This window comes from Tachysurus vachellii, chromosome 3 (assembly GCF_030014155.1).
Source record: "Tachysurus vachellii isolate PV-2020 chromosome 3, HZAU_Pvac_v1, whole genome shotgun sequence".
NCBI lineage: Eukaryota > Metazoa > Chordata > Actinopteri > Siluriformes > Bagridae > Tachysurus > Tachysurus vachellii.
Window position 1 is genome coordinate 28354279 of NC_083462.1, and position 24793 is coordinate 28379071.

The 24793-nt window shown below is 39.9% G+C and overlaps 1 protein-coding gene across 2 annotated transcripts; it reads right to left on the minus strand.

Moving 5' to 3' along the window:
• Positions 1–3372: 3372 nt before the first annotated feature.
• Positions 3373–17158, minus strand: LOC132843350 (tumor necrosis factor alpha-induced protein 2-like). Of its 2 annotated transcripts, XM_060866601.1 has the most exons (13): positions 17013–17158; positions 13938–14081; positions 12136–12279; positions 11264–11915; positions 11054–11168; positions 10458–10580; positions 9927–10021; positions 9360–9449; positions 8965–9088; positions 8422–8547; positions 8150–8305; positions 6485–6606; positions 3373–5297 (listed from the first exon to the last, which is right to left on the minus strand). In XM_060866601.1, the coding sequence occupies exons 1-13, from the start codon at positions 17062–17064 to the stop codon at positions 5129–5131; spliced, it is 2112 nt and encodes a 703-aa protein (XP_060722584.1). In that variant the 5' UTR covers positions 17065–17158; the 3' UTR covers positions 3373–5128. The 2 variants fall into 2 exon arrangements, with proteins under 2 accessions (XP_060722584.1, XP_060722585.1); XM_060866602.1 differs by lacking the exon at positions 13938–14081 and having other exon boundaries at positions 17013–17079.
• Between the last annotated feature and the right edge of the window lie 7635 nt (positions 17159–24793).

A 24793-nucleotide genomic window follows, 5' to 3' on the forward strand; every position in this document is an offset into this window, starting at 1 on the left:
GATGTGCATGTAGCATATATAGGAAGAAAATGCTGCATTCTAGTAAACCTTTTTCTCTAGAAATATGTCTTTTTAAGACATGTGCAGTTCTGTGATTAATTGAAGTACTGAATTTTAGTGTAACAGGTATTGTTCCCCAACTAGTCTCGGATTGATGAGCAAGTTTTTGTCAGACAAATGAGCACAGAAATGCGTTTTGACAGCATGTGATTGAAATAACCCCTATCTGTGCAGCCAGTGATTCACTTTTAATTTTTCTTCCATACCTCCTTTACCATCGCAGGTTCCTGTTAAATCCAGAGCCAATCATTAGAAACAGAGAAAAAATTTAAATCATTTATTTATGGACCCTTTGTTTTACCCCAGTTTTGTAGGACACCTTATTTATGGACCTTTTGTAGGACACCATTTACCACCACAATTTAAGTTCAGAAGTCCTCCAATTACAGCAAGTAAAGGAAGGATTATGACAGTAAGCCATTTTTATTAGTAGTAATATATGTTCCCCTTCGGAACTCGAGCTGCGTCGAAACGCTATAGGAACGCCCCTGTGTGACTGCGTTCTGAACCACGTGTGTAATCTGACCAATAGGCGTTGGGACGTGACGTCAGCGGCGGGCGACGTCGCGTAAACAGGAAGCTAAAAATGGCTGCGAGATGGACAAGATGCTAGACCTCGCACTGTCCCCTCTGGTTCTCTCTCCCTCACCCAGCCCCGTTAGGTCTGGATGCCATGGTACAGTCGTGGACAAGGCTAGGCCTGTACGCCTTTCCCCCGATCGCACTGCTCCCTGGAGTTTTGGAGAGAGTTCGCCGGGATGGAGTCCGTCTCCTCCTGGGAGCACCTCGATGGCCGGGCAAGCCATGGTTTGCGGATCTGGTGTCCCTACTTGAGGGCCCTCCGTGGGAAATTCCCCCCAGAAGGGATCTCCTCTCACAGGCGGGCGGAACCCTGGTTCACCCCCGCCCAGAGCTGTGGAGGCTGTGGCTGAGGCCCCTGAGGGGGCACAGTTCATAGCGGCTGGTCTCTCTACCAAGGTAGTAGAGACCCTTCTCCATTCCAGAGCTTCCTCCATGAGGAGGTTGTACGCCGCACGACGGCGACTGTTCACGTCGTGGTGCGAGCACCATGGCCTGGAACAAGTTAACTGTCTGATAGGCTCAGTTCTGGAGTTCTTACAGGAACAGTTTGCCGCTTGGTTAACCCTCTCGACCCTGAAGGTTTACTGTACGTGTCCTCATATGAGGACATTCAGGTCTCAAGAGGTTAATAGATACCACACACAGTGAGGATAAGGTACACAAAATGAGAAAAAAAATACTACTTGTATTTCAAATATTTCCAAGCCTCAAAAATTGGTTCAAATGGATGCAAAAGATATCTAAACCCTAATCGTCCTCTAGTTAATTTTGGATGTCTTAACCGATTTGAGTCTCAGAGGATAATCAGCAGCTATAACTTTAGCAAAACAAACTATTAAAACTGCACAGGAATAGGCAGATAAATGTGCAGCGTTTTGAGTGAGCAAATTGTGCATGAAACAATATACATTCCAAACTGACTACTACAAACAATAATTTAAGGATGGAGAAGAATGTACTGGTACATTCATTATAGTCTTTTTTTTTTTTTTTTTTGCTTCATGGCCAGTTTTCTCTTCATTTCTCTTCAGTCTAGCAAGGATGTAGGAACCATTCCACAGCTAGAAATTTTGTTGGAAAGCCCTTTAAAAAGAAGACTAAAAGACCATATTAGTGATTTAAGCTATGAATCCCTACTACTGTAACAATCTTAATTTTGTTTGCATTCTGTTTCACCTTTCATTAAACTGTTCTGTGGACCTCTCTGTGGATCCAGAGACTATCCTGTCTGACACACACACACACACACACAAACACACCTACTGTAGGGGCACTTTACTGCAGTGTAGCCAGCTTACCCATTGGCATGTTTTCAGCAGTTGGGAGGAAACATGTGAAACTCTCTCTCCAACATTTTCAAACTAAATTAATTTTAATTCAATAAAATTTATTTGTATAGCACTTTTAACAATTCACGTTGTCTCAAAGCAGCTTTTCAGAAGTATATGTCTGAGTCCCTAACACTAATTGGAAGGCTGTTCCATAACTGTGGGGCTCTGGAAGTATAATATACCTGTGGGGCACTGCCCGCCACTGTAGCCTTTTGTACTTGAGGTATTACCAAATAGCCTGCACACGTGATGAATCATAAAAAATTATTAGTCCTATGGTCAAGAACATTAAGTGCTTTATAGGTTAGTAATAGTGTTTTATAATCAATGCGAAACTTGACTTGGAGCCAATGAAATGTGGATAAGATAGGGGTGATGTGTTCATATCTTCTGCTTATAGTTAGGACTCTAGCTGCTGCATTCTGGACTAACTGGAGCTTGTTTATGCTCCTACTTGGACATCCAGACAGAAAGCATTACAAAAATCCAACCTAGAGGTAACAAATGCATGAACTAGTGTTTCTGCATCATGTAATTACATCATATTTATTTTCTTGGCAATATTTCTAAGATGAAAGAAGGCTACCCTTGTGATATTATTTATGTGATCTTCAACTTAGAGACATTTTCTAGTATCTTGAAGATAAAAAGGAGGTTTGATATTGGCCTATAGTTGTACGGCTGGCTTGGGTCGAGGTCAGGTTTTTTAATTAAAAGTTTGATAAATGTCTGAGTCCCTAACACTAATTGGAAGGCTGTTCCATAACTGTGGGGCTCTGGAAGTAAAAGCTTTTGTACTTGAGGTATTACCAAATAGCCTGCACATGTGATGAATCATAAAAAATCACTTAGTTGTACAGCTGGCTTGGGTCAAGGTCAGGTTTTTTAATTAAATGTTTGATAACCGCTAGCTTAAAAGACTTCGGCACATATGGGTTGGGTAGCTACTGGTAGTATCTGTTTAAAGAAGCATGTGGGTAAAGGATGCAGCATGCAGGTTCATAATTTTGATGAAGAAATCGGTGAAAATAAATCTATAAGTAAAACAGTCTAAGTACTGATCAAAAATAGAAATATTATCTCTGGCATTATTTATCATATTGTTTGGTCTGAATTTTCTGCCTGATGTTATCCATTGCCATGTTGTAAATTAATATGACAATGGAGCCTTAATCGATCAATGACAAGACAGAACATCATGAAAAATTCTTCCTACCACATATTAATCATGAACACATAATTACATACTAACACATTTACTAAATAAAGCGTACACAGTAATAGAGTATCATAATAATATTAATACTACTACTACTACTACTACTACTACTACTACTACTAATAATAATAATAATAATAATAATAATAATAATAATAATCAGAAACACAACTCAAAAAATGTAAAGAGATGTATGATTTATTACACAATACATTACTCACATTACACAATACATTACAATACTGTACATCCACAAAGAATATATGACTTACATCATTTTCTTATTCATCAAAACACTTATAAAGCAATAAAAAAAAAGCATATTATCGATATTCCCCCAAGACTGAGAGCAAAATGTGCAACATTAGCTTATGTACTATACTTTGTAGAATACTTATACACAAAGGCATGTAAAATTAACCAGAATGTATTTAGAAGCATTAAGGTTTAATAGATGATAAAATGCAACTAGATTTGTCGCAACGAACTTTGATGTTGGCTTTGACGTTGCAAGTATTTGCAAATGCCGGTGCTTTTTGGAGGCGAGTGGACAGAAAGATAGGGTGCCAAAACATTTGGAGGCAAGTGGAGACGGGCATGTGACATCATCCAAATACTCTTGAGGAAGATTGTGCTGAGTGTTTTGATATGTCACATGTCCATGTTGTGCTAATTATTGATTTTCACGTGACATCATGTGACGTGACCAGAATACACGTGAGGCACTTCCCCTCATTGGGCTGAGCGTTTTGATATGTCATATGTCCATGTTGTGCTAATTTTATATTTTCACGTGACGTCATGTGACATCACGTGATGTGACCATGATACACGTGAGGCAGTTCCCCTCATTGTGCTGAGTGTTTTGATATGTTACATGTCCATTTTGTGCTAAATTTAGATTTTCACGTGACATCACGTGACGTCATGTGACGTGACCAGAATACATGTGAGGCACTTCCCCTCATTGGGCTGAGGGTTTTGATATGTCACATGTCCATGTTGTGCTAAATTTAGATTTTCACGTGACATTACGTGACGTGACCAGAATACACGTGAGGCAGTTCCCCTCATTGTGCTGAGTGTTTTGATATGTCACATGTCCATGTTGTGCTAATTTTTGATTTTCACATGATGTCACGTGACGTGACCATAATACACGTGAGGCAGTTCCCCTCATTGTGCTGAGTGTTTTGATACTGTATGTCACATGTCCATTTTGTGCTAAATTTAGATTTTCACGTGACATCATGTGACGTCACGTGACATCATGTGACGTCACGTGACATCATGTGACGTCACGTGACGTGACCAGAATATACGTGAGGCACTTCCCCTCATTGAGCTGAGTGTTTTGATATATGACATGTCCATGTTGTGCTAATTTTTGAATTCACTTATTTTGGGGGCGGGGCTGCACGTGACGTCACGTGGTGTTGAGTGCCGTCATCAGAATACCCATGAGGAAGTTCCCCTCATTGTTCTGAGTGTTTTGATATGTCACATGTCCATGTTGTAAAAAGTTTTTTGATTTTGCATATTTTGGGGGCGGGGCTGCGGGACAACCGAAAGGCCAGTCGGTACACCAATTTAAACCTTTGTTCAGAGTATCACCCTAAAGGAGCTGGCTGAGTTTGGTGTAGATAGTTCAAAAGCTTGGTGAGTTATAAACCTCCAAAGTTTATAATGGGAGTCTATCGGAAAAAAGGCCACTTTGAGACCCGGTACCGGAAGTACCAGAACCCGGATCACTTAGAAAAGTAAAAGCAACAAAGTGGCCAGGCTCTACAACATATCCGAATTTGATGCATGTGGCTCGAAAGCCTTAGGAGGAGGCTTACTATTTATAAATTTTTGTCTAAGCTTAAATAGGAAAACAGAATGTGGGCTTCTACAAAGCCAACATAATAATACTGCACAGTTATTTATTTATTTATTAAAACACAGTCCGTAAGTTCTTTTTTACAGGCACTTTGCAGAAAAAAGCTGCTGTAGACTCAGTATTCAGTAAATTCCTGTTTTCATTCAGGCTCTTTTTGATGTTACGCACTTCTGCTTTGGAGAGGTTTGCCTTCAGGTCCAAGAGTGCAACGACTTGGCATTCGCTGTTAACACAAACCATGGAAAATGTGAATAATGTGGATCATTTCTCAATAAAAAATACAGAGCCTCATTTTCATACACAGTAATGCGAAAAGTATGTTTTCATTTTCCAGTTTATGATTTAAAAGCATTTCCAAAAGCAAAATGCTTTCCGAATGTCACTGAAGTTTTATTAAAGGTATAATTTGAAGGAATCCTGATGAAAATGACGGTACAGTTTTATTTATGATCTCAAATCACCTGAGCTTCTGACCTAAAGTTTAATCAAATGATAATTAACATTAAAACATCAGACTTTCACATTAGCAAGACGTGCAGCACTATGTATACAGTTTACTTTTTATTTGATTTTATTTTAAGTTTAATCATGAGACCAAGCAATTTCCTTAACAAAGTTACACCCAGGCTTTCAATACAAGAAATGTAGCCAAGACAAAACATTTAGGTGGTACTGATAAGCTCGAGTTAAGGAAACTGTCCAGTTAAATGACTGAACACCACATTGTTTAGTAAGGACTGGGAAGTTTTGGCCATTTTTTATGAAATCAGAAAGGATGTACGGATATGACCTTTATATTTTTAATTCTATCTTTTTAAAAGCTTTTTTTAAACATGGCCATTACCTGCAGTTAGTATCAGATATTTAAAATGTAAATATGACCTGCTAGCATATTATCATTTTAAAAATAAACTAGATCTAAAAGTTAGATACTAACTAAAAACTAGTATCTGTCTCAACTGTGAAAGCCCCTGAAAAAGATGACTACTGTAACGTTTAAGTTCTTACATTTGTACTAAAATAAAGTTGTATAGTGAATATAATAAGAATAGAGAAGAGAAAAATGAGTCAGATAACCTGTACCCATAATCAACAAACTTTGCAAAGGCATGTGTGTTCAGAAGTGATGTTGCATGACATCTACACATAGAGTTCAATTAGCATAGCCTATTGGCATGGTTTTGGAAAAACCTTCACTCATATATGACTGTTAGTTATTTCATATAACACTGATTAGGATTTATGTGCCATGGTATCAGTTAAATTCTGAGCGATTACATTTTATATTTATTGGCATTTATACAACTGAGCTGTTGAGGGTTAAGGGCTCAACAATGCCAGATTGAAATCCATCCTATCAGTAGTCCTTTCTTAACAACTAAGCCAAGATTGAGCATCGTGTACACTCACCTGATGTCAGGGTAGATTTGAGCCAGTGTAACAATCTCAAGTTGAAGTGCTCCTGAGTCCTGCAGCCTCACCACTTCTGATATTTTAGGTAAAATACTGGAAAGCCATTTATCTTCAGATCCCTGTAGGAACAGAGCGATGATGTATTCCGATAAGCATCCATTTGTGTAGGACTGTTTGAATAGTTTCTAGGACATTGTGCTGAATAGTATCCTCAAGCATGTGCAGTGCTTTTTGTCTATCATTACATTTTAGTAAAAAAGACATCTAAGGCAGGTTTGAACATTAACACATCAAGACTAACATTACGATGTTTATAGCAACCAGGACTTTGTTGTGACCTGTGTTGTGTTAAGCAATGTGAAATAATAAGTTTAGTTTCTGACACTGCTTTACTAGGAGTGTTTTACCATGAGCAGCAGTTTGAAAAAAATGTTGTTAGCTGGCTGCACACGTCTCACATGTTGCACCTCACCCTCCCTGTATGCTTATTGTTGTTTTATAGGGCAAATCTGCAACGGTTGAGTATGATTTGTTTTGTTTTTGTTTTGTTTTGTTTATTTTTTTTTCACACAGTGCTGAACAACATCTTCTGAGGGATGTGTGTAATGATTTAGGCATAGTGACAGTGAGATTCTCGTGCTTGTTAGCAGCAAAGTGAAAATAAAAAAGTGATTTCGAATTCAGACACCAAACATATTTTGACATATTGACGATGTTTAAGGGCACAGCGGCTCATTTTGTTATAAGGATAAAATGTATTGTATAGCAAGAAACTTCAGGAGGTGGCTTTGATAAATGCAAAATCCATTTCTAATGACAACATTATCATCTACAGCTAAGCATATCATCTACAGCTAGACACATCAGACACATCTTTAATTAAAAATAGTTTTTTTTTTAACTGTATTTGTCTTTAATGTGTCAACACCTAGACTTCAGTTAGCTTGTGAAAATATAACCTTTCTCTTTCACTTTTGTTGGAATAGTGTGCATGTGACTTAATGCATGTGAAAATCCTAAACCCCTAAAAGTCTTATTGCTTTCAACATCTTGTTTACATTTTAAGACCCCAGTGGAAACAAAATGTGTGTGTGTGTGTGTGTGTGTGTGTGTGTGTGTGTGTGCGGTAAGACAGGAATGGCACATCTGTTTGTGATTAAATGTAGCCTGCAGGAAATGTGTTCATGTGTGTGTGTGTTTGTGTGTGTGTGTGTGCATGTGTGGGGGTGGGGGTGGGGGGGAGATGCACATGCTTAAATTACTTGCTATTTAAATCATCACCACAAAATACAGTGATTATTCGAAAAACTGATTTTTTTGGTGAGATTTTCTTTAAAGCTACAGTCACAGCTCAAAAGGACTTTTTTCACACAGTTCATGATGAAGTATTTGTTTGGCTTTCACATTATCAAGCCTTTTGGCCCTTTGCCTAGTCTCATTACTATTGGTTGTTGAAAGCCTGAATAACAAAAGCCTGTTTTTTGACCTTGATGTTTTGTTAATGTTTAAAAACCGCATTTCCTGCATTTCCATCCATATGTTATTTGATTTAAATGTAAGTATTAAAACAACATTTTATATGTAATATAAGAGTGTGTGTATTGTTTTACTCTCACTCACTACATGTATGGAATATAGTATATATGTATATTGCATACTCACGATTCTGATGAACAGCGAGTTTATTCTCAAGCTGTCCTCACACAGAAAGCCTGCAGCTGCCTCTTGGTCGTCCTTGTCTTTTAGTTTCAGTTTCACCTTAAACATTCTCTTCACATATTCTGTCATCACTTCAAAATGCAGCTGGCTTAATAGCTCCTACACACACACACACACAGGCACAACATGTTTACCACCACTTCTTCACTTCATCATTTTTAGTTCATGTTTTCTTGTTGAATTGTTAGTTCTTTTTAATAGAGTTTATGACTGACCTTCATGCAGTCAGTCTGTATGTCTGAGAAATCCTGGACCATATCCTCCAGAGCGCTTATCAGCTCTCCAACAATCGTTTGACTTTCTGAAAGCCAGGCTTGAGTCCACAGCTTACGATACTGCTCCTGTAGGGAAATATTCGGGTCCAAATACCAAAGTCATCTACTAAGAATTGGTCTTTTTTCAAGATTTTATTCAGTTAATACTATTATTCAAGACTAAATTATTTAAACAGACATTTTTGCTTTTGGCAGTTTCAGAAAACACTGGAGGAAGTTCACTATTTCATCCCTTAACATTGAGAAACCTCTAAAATTAATATTCTGATTGTATCATATTATATACTGGGTATTATAATCCTGCATATTCTCACTACTCAACTAAATAAATAATAGACATTTATATATATATATATATTTAACTAAATCCAAGCTTTTGATGTTCATCTGATAATTTTACAGTGACATGGGATTGTATTCAGCTTCAGTGAATAAGGACCACTGACATAAACATGCAAGTGTGGATGAGGTAATTGTAGATACCTTGAGCTTCTTGTGAATGGGGCTGAGAAAATAACTGTGACAGAAGTTTCTCATCTCTGAGACAATGGACAGCAAGGCTGCTTTCTTGTCATCTGGGAGATTCTCTTGTTTCTCGATATACTCCCTATAGATACACAGCCGTGTGATATTACAGTACAACTGAACCAAACCTGAAACCTTCCAATATTTTTGCAAATGCCTTGATGTCTCGTAATTCATTTATTCTTGTTCTCATTCTTGAACATTTTACATACCAAAAGTCATTTTGAAACAATTTTGGATATACTTGTGTAAATAATAAATACTTGAAAGCAAAGATAAAACTCTTCAGGTTTACTTATATGCACTGTATTTACATTAGCATTAATATGTATTATTATTTGTCAGAATCTCACCGAAACTGCTTGATGCTAACCAGACTGGCTTTCAGGATGTCTGGGAGACTGATGTGCCTTCCTTTAAGATCAGTCAAGGATTTCTTATAGCTGTCAAGAGAAACAATATTTTTTCTTTCATTTCTGTTTTTCTTTTATCACATACAGCAGTGACTTCCCCAAGCCCTTCTCTGGTTTTTAATCTCTGTTTGTCTGTTTCCACAATATCCTTTTTGCTAATTGCCTGAACCCGAATGCTGTTTTTGACCTTGAACTTGAATGTTTTTGAAACTCTCTAACTGCATTTTTCTTTATCTACGCTTCTCTATTGTGACACAATGCATAGGTTGGGATTGGGGCATTCATATTAAACAAACTGTTTTACATTTATATCTACAGTTATGGCATTTGATGGATGGCAAAAAAAGTGACTTAAGTACAAAGTGACTGAAGTTTATCTCATTTTTTTTGCCAACACAATGCTGAAGGTTAAGTGCCTTGCAAGCACCCGGTAGTGGGCTTTTATACAGACTCTAAATATAAAGCTGTTAACATAGTCATTCAGTGTGATAGGATTATTTTGTATACCTCATTAGGAAACTTTCCATCAGAACCAGAATTCTTTGAGCATTATCTCTGTTAACCAGAATATCCACCGTCTCCTTCATGGATCCGTTAATAATCTGTAAACCAGAGAATAACTTATTTATTCATTTATTTATGATATATGGTTCAAACAAGAAGAAATGTATTTTATAACCAAATGACAACCATGGTTCAAGAAATGAGATTTTATCCTGTAAGAATATTTTGAATATAGGATTTCAAGTAATATTTCTACCTCTTAACATATAGAGGGCTGTTCAACTTCTAAGTTTCTAAATATATTTTACTCATTTCAACCTCTAACAGGTAATTTAGATAATTTCATGTATTTCTAGGATGCAGCTAAATTTTCTGCCAATAAGATTATATCATTTTAATCTTCAAATTAGTATCTGTATGAAATAGAATCTAGTTAATAGTCTAATAAAATATTTGCGATATAATGATCTCAGGATGAAACATTTCAGCCATGTGTGTCAAGAACAAAATGTGTTAAACCAGTATTGTTCATACAGGAATAACATCCAAAGCAAGGTTGGAGATGTGGCACCCATCAATGAGCTCAGGTTTATTACTCATCTGCCAAATTTCCTCCTCTTTTTTAAGAGCGTTGGACAACCATGTCCTGACCTCAATCTATAGAAAAAGATATATAATCTGGCCTTAGAATATCATAAACATTCAGAACATCCACACATAATTGTTAGAATTGTGAATTGTGGACAAACATGTTCATAAAGGATATTGTCATAGGACAAACGTAAACATTAAAAATTACAGATAAAGCTGGCTTGAATTCCAAAAACATTATTCCTCATAAAATTTTGCCAGCCCTTTAATTCTCTGATGTTTAAAACTTCCTTATGAGTGAGCCCTGAGTTCCTTATGAGTTCATCCAGACACGTACAGTAGTTCCCAAATACGTTCCACTCTAATTGACCATGTTTCCTACTTTTATTTTAAGCAAACTCTTAATACAATTTGACTAAGAAATATATTTAAACCGAAGCATGAACAATGCTAATCAGATTTTATTTGTGTTCAATTCAGCCTGTCCAGACATCTCATGTCATTATACGTATTGAAAATCTTCTGTTATTTTGCCTCACCTCTTTGTGTGACAGATATTGCTCCTCTAGTGCCTTACGCACTTCCTCAGTTAACAAAGCTCCTAATGATTCAGTCTTGATGTGTGGCTCCAGCTCATTCTGCTTCAAAACATCCCTGAAAAATACATTTTAAAAAATATAATAAAGTTTTTTTTGTACACTTTTTTGTTAGTTCTCATCCATGAGCATGTTTTATCACCTGTCGCTTACTTTGGATAGTAACCATGAATCCAGCATAGTATGTAGGTGCAGTCTTGGATGTCTAAGTTGGTTTGAGCAAACTCAGACAGTTTTGCAGAGAAAGCTTGATGGTAGAGCTGAACATACACATTGCAAATGTCAAAGTCTGATGTATAACACTGCTGCACGTTTTGGACAACTTGGAGTAGATCATTTTGAATGCGCTTGCCCATCCGACACACCTCTCTCTTCAGGGAAGTGGACAGGTTGTCTGCCCCGTTCTCTTCTTTGTTTGCTTGCTGTAGCCGTACCTCGATTAACTCCTTGAGTAACATGTCATGAATCTCTTTGCATCTTAGCGGCCTCCAGCATGGACTTTTCTCTTCCGTTGCTTTCTCCCAATGCCTGTCTTGTTCCTCCTGCTGATGTATAACCTTCACAGCACTTCTCAGTTTCTCCTGATTCTCCTTGTTAAAGGAATCATTGACAGCCATTCTTAGATGAAGCATCAAGGTTTCGTAGTTCTTCTGCAAACTGTCCTCCTCATCCTCAGTGCAAGTCACTTCCGCATCTGATGACTGGCGTCTGAAGAGGTGATCTTCCTGTGCTAAAAGTTGTTGGCTAGCTTCTGACAAATGATTCTGTTCTACATTCTGGTTGAAATCCAAGATTACTGAGGCATCTGCAAGAATGTGAGAATACCTTAATGCTAACTTTTCACCCTATCCTTTACTGAATTCATTTTCCAAAAGAACAAATTGCCCTTTAGTGGTTAATATTGCTATTAATATATATATATATATATATATATATATATATATATATATATATATATATATATTAAAAAATAAATAAATATATATATATATATATATCATTAGAAGAAAATATATTAGATGTACCTGGAGTATCCGGTACCTTTGCGTTTCTCTGGTAATTATCATAAATTTTTTTCAATATGTTTGGAATTTTTATATAATTTTGGTATTTCGCCTCAGATTGTTGTTCAACCAGGGTAGTGCATTCAGACTCAGCGTCTGCTTCACCTGTAAAAATACAATTCGTAAACCAATGGAAATTTGAAAATGAAACACTCATTATAAAAGAAACAATGTCACAGAAGAAACAATGTCATAGAAGTCTTGCATGATTTTCAATCTGCTGATTATTAATGCTATAGTTTAATATAATCAATAACACACAAATTCACATAGTAAACGCTATGGTGCTATCACCTTGTTAGAAAAATGAGACGATAAAAATGGTGTGTTTTTGTGTGTGTGTGTGTGTGTGTGTGTGTGTGTGTGTGTGTGTGTGTGTGTGTGTGTGTTTGCCAGTGTGACAGGTCTTAACATCACCATCCAAGCCTACAACAACATCCAGTTTCCCAAAATGTTGTATTTACTAATGTCCTATACATTAAACAATGGTAATGCATAATATGACCTCATATTTAGGTTCAGTGGTGCTACATTTGGTTTCTTCTATATTAGGATTTTAATGATAGTGTTTAGGTGTCATAATTATCATTTTAATTGAAATTATTGTATTGAAATGTACAATAAAGGGTTGTGGACACCTGACCATTACATCCAGTGTAGATTCTTCCCCAAACTGTGACCACAAAGAAAAAAGCACAGAATTTTCTACAATGCCTTTGGATGCTGTAACATTTTAGTTTCTCTTCACTGGAATTAGGAGGCCCAGACTCAAAACAAGCATAAATGGCTGTGATAACCAGGTATCCACAGACTTTTCTTTTCTTGAGTCTAGTTAGATACAGTATGATAAATTTAAAGATCCAAGCTTGGATGAAGCTAGCCTAAATTATGCATTATTTTTTAAAAATTATTTTAAAACGGGTTTTAAATAGTCAGCTGTGGTGTTTATATTTCTAGTTTCCTTGATGAGACTGAACATTTACTTTAAGTTGCATAAAAGTATATTAAAACATTAGCAAGATTTAAAAGTTCATGTAATAATTAAACATGTACTATTACGTACTGTTTTAACGCAGTGGTTCTTGTTCATCAATCTTTTAGTATAGTTGTGTGTAAATATTTTTGTAAGACAAACCAAGCAATTTAGATGAATCTAAATAAATAATAGTTTCTGCCTTATTTAAAAAGGTTAAAAAGCTGGTTTTCTTTGTACTCATGTGTATATGTTGATGAATGCCAATCTCCAATCAAGTGCAAAGCTCACAAAGTTTTTTTCCTATGTCGTAGCTCAAATACACGGTTGAAAATTACAGAAATTAAAGTACTGACTTCCCATTTCCAAGGTCAAAAGTGCAAAGTCAAATGCAAATACAGCATAAGTTACCTGTATGAATGGAGAAACAGTTTTCTGTTGGTGTAATATGAGTGACTGGATAATCCTACTACTTTAATGAACAGGATGTTCACATGATTTATTTCAATGTCACAATGTGTTACATGTCAATGTGACTTGGGCGATTTTAATATTGAATCCAAATTTAGCAGTAGAGATAATGTGTAAACATGTAACGTAATTATTATTATTATTATTATTATTATTATTATTATTATTATTATTATTATATCTTTCAAGGAAGCCATTTTTTATATATATTAAAAAATAAATATATATATATATATATATATATATATATATATATATATATATATATATATATATATATATATATATATATCATTAGAAGAAAATATATTAGATGTACCTGGAGTATCCGGTACCTTTGCGTTTCTCTGGTAATTATCATAAATTTTTTTCAATATGTTTGGAATTTTTATATAATTTTGGTATTTCGCCTCAGATTGTTGTTCAACCACGGTAGTGCATTCTGAATCTGCATCTGCTTCACCTGTAAAAATACAATTCGTAAACCAATGGAAATTTGAAAATGAAACACTCATTATAAAAGAAACAATGTCACAGAAGAAACAATGTCATAGAAGTCTTGCATGATTTTCAATCTGCTGATTATTAATGCTATAGTTTAATATAATCAATAACACACAAATTAACATAGTAAACGCTATGGTGCTATCACCTTGTTAGAAAAATGAGACGATAAAAATGGTGTGTTTTTGTGTGTGTGTGTGTGTGTGTGTGTGTGTGTGTGTGTGTGTGTGTGTGTGTGTGTGTGTGTTTGCCAGTGTGACAGATCTTAACATCACCATCCAAGCCTACAACAACATCCAGTTTCCCAAAATGTTGTATTTACTAATGTCCTATACATTAAACAATGGTAATGCATAATATGACCTCATATTTAGGTTCAGTGGTGCTACATTTGGTTTCTTCTATATTAGGATTTTAATGATAGTGTTTAGGGGTCATAATTATCATTTTAATTGAAATTATTGTATTGAAATTTACACTAAAGGGTTGTGGACACCTGACCATTACATCCAGTGTAGATTCTTCCCCAAACTGTGACCACAAAGAAAAAAGCACAGAATTTTCTACAATGCCTTTGGATGCTGTAACATTTTAGTTTCTCTTCACTGGAATTAGGAGGCCCAGACTCAAAACAAGCATAAATGGCTGTGATAACCAGGTATCCACAGACTTTTCTTTTCTTGAGTCTAGTTAGATACAGTATGATAAATTTAAAGATCCAAGCTTGGATGAAGCTAGCCTAAATTATGCATTATTTTTTAAAAATTATTTTAAAACGGGTTTTAAATAGTCAGCTGTGGTGTTTATATTTCTAGTTTCCTTGATGAGACTGAACATTTACTTTAAGTTGCATAAAAGTATATTAAAACATTAGCAAGATTTAAAAGTTCATGTAATAATTAAACATGTACTATTGCGTACTGTTTTAACGCAGTGGTTCTTGTTCATCAATCTTTTAGTATAGTTGTGTGTAAATATTTTTGTAAGACAAACCAAGCAATTTAGATGAATCTAAATAAATAATAGTTTCTGCCTTATTTAAAAAGGTTAAAAAGCTGGTTTTCTTTGTACTCATGTGTGTATGTTGATGAATGCCAATCTCCAATCAAGTGCAAAGCTCACAAAGTTTTTTTCCTATGTCGTAGCTCAAATACACGGTTGAAAATTACAGAAATTAAAGTACTGACTTTCCATTTCCAAGGTCAAAAGTGCAAAGTCAAATGCAAATACAGCATAAGTTACCTGTATGAATGGAGAAACAGTTTTCTGTTGGTGTAATATGAGTGACTGGATAATCCTACTACTTTAATGAACAGGATGTTCACATGATTTATTTCAATGTCACAATGTGTTACATGTCAATGTGACTTCGGCGATTTTAATATTGAATCCAAATTTAGCAGTAGAGATAATGTGTAAACATGTAACGTAATTATTATTATTATTATTATTATTATTATTATTATTATTATTATATCTTTCAAGGAAGCCATTATGTTCAGCAGCTAGCAGGTTAACAAACAATATTAACAACCTAATAAAGGCAATACCAGCTCTTTGGATCCACGACAACTGTCAACAGGCTGAAGTGGTTACTGAAGATAGGGTTACGTTTTTAGATACTGTAAAACAGGGGTGTCCAATCTTATGCCCACAGGGCTGGCACAGTATGGGTAAGGGTGAGGGTGAGCTTTTGCATGGCTGTATTGAAAAGCTTCACCAGCTGGATAATATACTGCACACTCCTGCTTTATATGCTCGTATAGATGTTGGAAAGGTGAAAGCTATAGCAGGCTTGTAAAAACCATTTTACATCCAGAATGGTCGTTAATATATCTCATAAAGTCGTCCAAAGCTTCGCACTTTTTAGACGGTCCCTAAAAGAACTGCAGCGTAATAGCACTATAATTCTTCAATATTATCCAATGGATATTATCCTCTATAATAATAATAATAATAATAATAATAATAATAATAATAATAATAATAATAATAATAATAGTTCTTATTATTTGTTTACATTTATTATGTATTTAGCGCCACATGGACATTTTGTCATGGACATTATTATGTATAGAGCGCCACATGGACACATCTGGTTGTCGGTTTTTATCAACTGTGATGTATATATTTTCCTATTTTTCGACAAACTGCTTCTTTGTTGCTTACTCAAGTGCAGATACTTGTATAAACTGGATAACACATAACGGTGCGCAATCTACCGTTAGTCTCTGACGCTGTGCGCTGACACGCGCTTATTCCACTTCACTCCATAACCGGGGTGGCGCTGATACGTGTGTGTGTGTGTGTGTGTGTGTGTGTGTGGATGGGTAGGGGGTGCGTGCTTGTGCGCGTGCATGTGTGTGTGTGTGTGTGTGTGTGTGTGTGTGCGCGCGCGTCCCATGGTTTCATGGAAAATTGGGAATATCCAAAGGAAAAGACAGTAATTTATCTAAATGCGTTTATTGCATTAACCTCATCTCCTGTGTAATAGTATTTACTCGGTACATCCAAAACAGCATTTTGGAGTATTTCAGAACAAGAATAAAACGGTATTTTCTGTATTACAAGCGCTTTCTATGCCTACAACTCTATAAATAAATGCCTACAAATAAAAAGCAAGTAAAAGTAGGATTATGTCATTAAGCCATTTTTATTAGTAGTAATATATGTTTGTCTTGTAATAATAATAATAATAATAATATCTGAATAAACCAAATAACTATCACCATGCTTGCTGTTATTACAGTTTTCCGTCATTTCATTGCCTATTTAAATAACAACTATTTAATAAATAACCATTTAATCATTTACTAACAATTACCTTTAAAAGGAGACAAATAAAAGTGTTGTAAAAACTTGCTGTTGCTTAAATAAAGATTTTCCTTACCTTTACTTTTCTTCGGAAGCATTATTGTGGGGAGTTGGAAGGTCCTCATCATGATTAGGTCAGATTTTCCGTCCTAGAAACTCTTTTGTGAGACTGTCGTTGTGTCCTTGGTTCTGTGTGAGACTGTCTTTCACTGTGATGCTATATATAATGGAGGCCAACAGCCCAGTCAGGGGTGTGTGTGTGTGTGTGTGTGTGTGTGTGTGTGTGTTTGTTTGTGTCGGGTGGGTGGGTGGGTGGGGGGGGGGCGGGTTGTTATGGGCATTCCCACAGTGGCAGCAAGGAAACTCTTTCACTTTCAGTTTTCTCTCCTTCCACATTAGCCAACCACTCCTGGATCTGAAACCAGTGAATCAGCTATAAATCACAACTCAAAAGACCAGTACGAAAAAAACACCAAATCATTCCAATGTTTTCATAAATGTTTGCAGCATTTTTTCACACCTTTTGCACAGTACTGTATCTCATTATTATTATTTAATGCAATTGTGTTCTTTTTTCACAAAAAAATGCATATTAAACCTTTTTAATGTACATAGCAAAGACCCACGTATAAAATACAATAGTTTTAATTGGCATATATATTTTTATTATAATTTACATTTTGAAATTTTATTGGGAGTGATGTTGCCTGGATGAGAACACCCAAATATATATGTAAATGCATTTCATATACTTCCACTTCATTCCCAAAACACAGCTTCCTTCTTGATTAGTCATTTCAAGAAAGAGTTTCTATATTTAGTTTGGCATTACAAGCTCAAAAGCTGTCTTGATGTCTGTCACACAAGTCACTGCAATCCTACTGGGCCCTGGAACTGTCTTTATTATGTTTTCTGTAGAGAGTATTGGGGATGCAGACCACTTTATTTCAACATTTTCTGATGTAAATGTCTTGCTTGGAAGAATATGAATAGCAGTTTTCTTATTATGTTCATAATCAGAATCATCAGACTCAGAATATACCTTCATCTTAAGACAAATCCTACTCTATTTCACTGTCATGTTCAAAAAAATTTGTTCAAGTGTCTCCAGGGCTGTTTATATCTGCTGCTCATTTTGTAAAGCTCTGACAGAGATATCATATGTAGCTGCAGAGTGTAATGTTGGTAGGACTCCCATGCAGAGAATCTTTATGTTTTCTCCTACCCCACTGAGTGTCCACTTAATTGTGGGTGGAGTTTGCCGACGGGAACAAAAAAGGTTTGCGTCAAAAGTCATAACACCTGCATTCTTGCACCAGATTAGATTGACCCAAACAGTATCTATGTAATACAATCCCTGGCAAAAAGTATGGAATCACCCCTCTCAGAAGATGTTCATTCAAATGTTTAATTGTGTAGAAAAAAAACACAAGCACATATATGCCACAAAACAATCCAAACTTCTGGCAGTATGAAAAACAAAGAAAGATAACGTCTCTAGGTTACGACCATAACCCTAGTTCCCTGAGGAACGAGACGCTGCGTAACAGGAAGCTACAAATGGCTGCGAGATGGACAAGACGTTAGCTCCTGCAAGAGAAGGTAAGCGCCGCAGGGATGCAGGAAGTGTGGCACGGAGACTCAGCGTCTCATTCCTCAGGGAACTAGGGTTACGGTCATAACCTAGAGACGTTCCCTTTCGGAACTCGAGCTGCGTCGAAACACTATGGGAACGAGTGTCCAATCACGCCACACTGACCAGACCCTGCTTAGAGAGTGAGGGCCTCGGCACCTGCAAGTAGGACAGAGGAGCCCGGGGTGGCTCTGAGGTCAAGGTCATAGAACCCGACGAAGGTCAGTGGGGTGGACCAACCCGCAGCGTCACAAATGTCTTGGAGTGCCACTCCAGCGAACCAGGCCATAGAGGCCGTCACACCCCAGGTGGAGTGAGCTCGGACCCCGATTGGTGCGGGGAGGCCAGAGGACTCGTGAGCCGACACAATCGTATCCACTACCCATCTGCTCAACGTCTGCTTAGCGGCCGGGAAACCCTTCCTGTCAGGGCCGTAGCAGACGAGCAGCTGCTCCGACTTTCTCCACGGACTCGTCCTGCGGAGGTAAGTGACCAGTGCTCAAACTGGACACAGCCGGTTCTGTCGCTCCTGTTCGGGGGCTATAAACGAGGAAGCTCTGGAGTGGAGAAGGGTCTCTACTACCTCGGTAGAGAGACCAGCCGCTATGAACTGTGCCCCCTCAGGGGCCACAGCCACAGCCTCCACAGCTCTGGGCGGGGCTGCACCAGGGTTCCGCCCGCCTGTGAGAGGAGATCCCTCCTGGGGGGAATTTCCCATGGAGGGCCCTCAAGTAGGGACACCAGATCCGCAAACCATGGCTTGCCCAGCCATCGAGGTGCTACCAGGAGGAGACGGACTACATCCTGGCGAACTCTCTCCAAAACTCCAGGGAGCAGTGCGATTGGGGGAAAGGCGTACAGGCCTAGCCTCGGTCACGACTGTACCATGGCATCCAGACCTAACGGGGCTGGGTGAGAGAGAGAGAACCAGAGGGGACAGTGCGAGGTCTCCTGGGTCGCAAACAGATCCACCTGGGCTCTGTAGAACCTCCGCCATATGAACTCCACCACCTCGGGGTGGAGAAGCCATTCCCCAGGCCTCGGTCCCTGCCTCGACAGGGCATCTGCTCTGACATTCAACTGTCCCGGGATATAAATGGCCCTCAAAGAGAGGAGTCTGTCCCGAGACCACAAGAGGACCGCTCGTGCTAGCTTGTACAAAGGGCGAGATCGGAGACCCCCTTGGTGGTTGATGTAGGAGACCACCGCAGTATTGTCCGTGTGGACCAATACATGGAGATCTCGCAGGTCCGGGAGGAAGTGTTTTAACCCCAAAAACACCACCATCATCTCCAGGCAATTGGAGGCATCTCCAGGCAATTGGAGGCAATTCATGGCAAATGGACGCCGCTGCCATGAGACCCAGCAGCCTCTGAAACTGCTTCACAGTGAGCGGCTGGCCTTCCCGCACTCTCCTGACCGAAGTGAGGATGACTTCGACCCGAGCAGGCGACAACCGTGCCTGCATCTCGGCCGAGTCCCATATCACGCCCAAAAAGGTGGTTCTCTGCGCTGGAGAGAGCACACTTTTGCCGGTGTTTAGCCGAAACCCAAGCATCTTCATGCAGGCGAGGACGACATCTCGATGACGAAACGCCTGGCGCTCCGACTGAGCCAGTTTCAACCAGTCGTCGAGGTAATTCAAAATGCGGATGCCCTGGAGCCGCAGCGGGGTCAGTGCTGCGTCGACGCATTTCCTGAAGGTGCGGGGCGAGAGTGCTAGGCCGAATGGGAGGACCCGATATTGGTAAGCTTCGCCCCCGAAAGCAAACCTCAGGAACCTCCTGTGTGCAGGAAGGACGGAAACGTGAAAGTACGTGTCTTCCAGATCTATTGTGACAAACCAGTCCCCGGACCTGATCTGAGTCACAGCCTCCCTGAGGGTGAGCATCCTGAACCTGAGCCTCCTGAGAGAGCGGTTCAAGGAGCGTAGATCTAGAATGGGACGCAACCCGCCATCCTTCTTCAGAACGATGAACTACGGGCTGTAAAAGCCTGACTCTCAAACCGAGGGGGGAACCACCTCGATGGCTCCTTTCCTCATGAGTGTGCGCACTTCACGTTCCAGGATCAGAGCCTGCTCGGGTCCCACCAGGGTGGGACCCAGCCCGTTGAAACGGGGAGGAGAGGACGCGAACTGAACAGTGTAGCCATCTACTACGGTCCGCAGGACTCACCGGGAGACTCCTGGCAGCTCCTCCCAAGTTGTCAGAAAGTTCCTGAGGGGAACCAGGCCTCCCGGGCTGGCCTCCGACCCACTCAGAGCAGCAGGGGCCGTGCTCTGCAGCTGATGACGCCTGGGGAGAGGCGGCAGACCTTCCCCTCCCACAACGAACCTTCGGGTGGAAAGGTGGGGAGCGAACCGCTGGAGTGGAGCTGCACCCTGAGATACACCTTGTGGCAGGGCTAGCAGACCAGCCTCCATGACCCGGATGTACGGAGGAATGTACTGTGGCCGTCGACACCTCCTGAGAGGAGGCGGGCCTCCCCCATCCGTACCGAGGCTTCGGACGGAAGTGGAGGGAGGTGCCCGCTGGAGGGGGGCCGCGCTCTGAAGCACATCCTGTGGCAGAGCCAACGGCCTGGCACCCCGGTGGTGCAGGGGAGAGACGGGCACTGTAACGTGAGGTATGTCCCACCCCCCAATCGTAGACTATCAGGGTCTACGCACCACTGCCCGTTCATCGGAGGCGAGGGTGACCCTCAGGTCACCCTGCTCCTTCTTGGGCCGAGAGCGTCGCCTCGGGCCCTTAGGCCCCGCCCGCGGAGATCATGTGGCCACGCTCTGTCTCTGGGCTTCGCGGTGCCCTGAAGGACCAGGCTGGGGCTGCTGCCGAACAGCCCCACGAGATCGCCGAGAGAGGTACTGCTGAAACGCAGCCGACTGCTTCTTAGACTCCTGGAACTTGTTCACGACTGCCGTCACAGCGTCACCAAAACAGCACAGCTCGATCCTTGTCCGGGAGGTCGGACAAGGTGAGCCACAGATGCTTTTCTGTGGCCATGGACCAACCAACGGCCCGAGGACTCATCCGACTCCAATCCCGTTGCCAAATCGACCTGAGAGCCCCACGAGCACCGGCGTCACTTTGCCTCGGCAAGAGCGGGACTGGAGCCGCGAGGGAGAGCGCTCTCCGGGAGCGAAGCGTGCGCAGAGACTTGCGGCTGCAATGCGAGCAATCGCCTCCCTCGAGAGCCGATTGTGCATGCTCCACTCCCAAGCAAACAACGCACCGAACGTGCGAATCCTTCCCGGTGATAAAACGGGGACACGGATAAACACACTTACGGAATTTCTGTCTGCTAGCCATCACTCAATCAGAAAACCAGAGTATCAGCAAAACACAGCGCTTACCTGAACGAGCAGAAGCTAGCGTCTTGTCCATCTCGCAGCCATTTGTAGCTTCCTGTTTACGCGACGACAACCGCCGATGACGTCACGTCTCAATGCCTATTGGTCAGATTACACACGTGGTTCAGAGCGCGGTCACACAGGGGCGTTCCCATAACGTTTCGACGCAACTCGAGTTCCGAAAGGGAACTATTGTTATGAATGAAGTACCTGCCTCGTCTCCCGACCGCCACCAGAGGGAACCTTCGCCCGAGTTCTAGCGACTCCCGAACTTCATCTCCCACAAACCACCGCTCCTGTCATTATTACACCACCAGCAGCTGCTTACACCACCAGCTGCTGCCGTTTCTGATTTTTGCCTCACCGTTGATATTGTGTTTGTTGATTTTGACCTGCGCCTGTTGTACCTCGCGCTTGTATTAAAAAGAGTGCACATGGATCCTCCGTCCCACGACCCGTCATTACAACTATAGTCAATTACAACTGTTTTTACAGATCAAACAGTGGAAAAAAAATATGGAATCACACAAATCTGAGGAAAATTATATGGAATCACCAAATAAAAACACTACTAGTACTTTGTTGCACCACCTCTGGCTTTTATAACAGCTTGAATTCTCCGAGGCATGGATTTAACTAATGATAAACAGTATACTTCATCAATCTGTCTCCAGCTTTGTCTTATTGCAGTTGCCAGCTCAGCTTTGCAGGTTGGAGCCTTGTCGTGGACCATTTTCTTTCATTTCCACCACAGATTCAGTACTTTTTGCCAGGGGTTGTATAAACATGGAGGGAGGTTGCAAATATGTGAAATTAAACATTTTCAGGTTTTTCAGTAGAAGTTTTACACAAAAAAAAAAAAAATTGTGTAAAAAAGATTTGTAAACTATAAAATAGGTTAATTTGACCCCTCCTAATAGGAGGTTTTAAGAAATTATACAGGATACCGCAGTAACGGTTCCAGCAAATTATTTGGGTGGGCAATCAGTGTTAGTGGTGGGCAATCACCCTCGTCACATGCCTCGTTCCAGTTGTTAAAACCACACAAATTAAATACAACATTGTTGGTATTGGCATATTATGTCATGGGAAACAAGTGTGCATCACACAGAACAGAAGACCTTTGGTCGTGTATGCTACCTGGAATGATTAAATGAACTGAATATATTACCTAAAGCACAATTTGTGTATGTGATGTGGCACACACAGTTCAGATTAAATAGACACAATACAGTTTGGTATGTTCTTTATTTTGTATTTGTTTTACTTTTGAAGCAGGCACATGAAAGGTGCACATTCCATGGTGACTGCTAGCAACATCCAAAGTAAGGCGGAATCAATAAATGTTTGTGTATTAATGTGAAGGTTTGTCTTACCGATTCAGGAAAGGCCTAATAGGGAGTGGCCCGCGAACAGGAAGCCAGTTTTATAGCATCCTGAAGGGGAGGAGTCACCTGATCAAGCATGCAAGGATTACAAATGTCTTGTATGTAGATATTTTGGTGATTTGTTAAAGGATAATGCCTTTGATTACAGGTAGATTTTATAAGTGATCAGATCTGTGAAGTGTAAAATAATGTTGCTAACATATGGAGTGTTATGATTGGTCCGTTTGAATATGAAGGGAGGGGACCAGGTTGATAAAGACAAAGGAAATGTTGCAGAGGGGAGGGGGTGTTTGTTGGAACAGTAGCCAACAATTTAGTTATTCCCTTTTGTGTTTTGTTGAGTGAGTTGTACTTTGAATAGTTCATTTATTTATTTATTTATTTATTAATTAATTTGTTTTTGTTAAATTTTGATTTTCAATGGAGATTTTGCTTTGGCTTCTTTCACACCTGTTTGAAAATGGTGGCTCATGTAAATAAAAAGACACTTCCTTGGAGTTTTGCCATTTCCTTTTCTGCTAGTTAGCCCCGGCATCGACCATCTTACCACAAATGGTGTCAGAAGTGGGATGTGAAGTCTTTGAGGAGTGACTGGCAGTAGAGGAGGAAAATCTTAAATCTTAAGATGGCTGCTAGAGGACATGGAGGTTCTCAAAGGATTACCCGAGCTCATCCAATACTGTTCTCTGAAGGGGAGGAGGACACTGTTGAAGTCCAAGCAGGTGATGTGGAGTTGGAAGCTGTGATAGCAGAGGAGGCTGTGACAGACTTGTTTCATATGAGGAAAGTGCCATATCCGGAGACTGAACCTGTGGTGAGATCCAAGACCAATAAAGTCAGTACACCCCGAGGTGAGGCAGAAAGTATTGTGGTGGATCAAGAGTTTCTTTTGGAAATGAGGAACTTTATGAAGCAACAACAAAGGAATGAAAAATTATTATTTGATGAATTGAATGGATTAAAGGCTACTATTCTCCAGAAATCCAAGGCAGGGTGGGAATCAGTTGAACAAATAAGTCAACAAACTCACTACCCATTACCTACACCCAGAACACTTCCGCAAGCACCAGGAGGAAGAGCCATGTTTTCAGAACCTCATGCAACTCAACCTGAGGACCATCTGCCAAGTATGTCTGTACCACCGGTAGTACCTTTTAGACGTTATCATGAACCTCGAAGTCCTGATTTCGTGGAAGGTGAGGATGTGGAGAGCTTCTTTGTGCGGTTCGAACGCATTGCTAGAACGTGGGGATGGCAAACCGATGAGTGGGCGGCACGAGTGGTAACTTTGTTAACAGGCAAAGCTCTGGAGGCCTATGCAGGCATGGATGAACGACGTTCCGGATCTTATGCTGACATCAAAGCTGCTGTGCTGGCCAAGTACAACGTGACTGAGGAGACATATCGCCTGCGTTTTAGGAGTCTGACAGTACCAACCGGAGAAAGCGTAAGAGAGACCTACAACCGCATTAAGGGCTTGTATA

Excerpts from the sequence above, each read along its gene's own strand:
- LOC132843350 (XM_060866601.1), bottom strand. The coding sequence starts at position 17,064 with ATGATGAGGACCTTCCAACTCCCCACAATAATGCTTCCGAAGAAAAGT. Across the intron at positions 11,916-12,135 it reads AAAGGTACCGGATACTCCAG|ATGCCTCAGTAATCTTGGAT; the intron begins GTACATCTAATA and ends ACATTCTTGCAG. Across the intron at positions 9,450-9,926 it reads ATGGAAAGTTTCCTAATGAG|CTATAAGAAATCCTTGACTG; the intron begins GTATACAAAATA and ends TTCTCTTGACAG.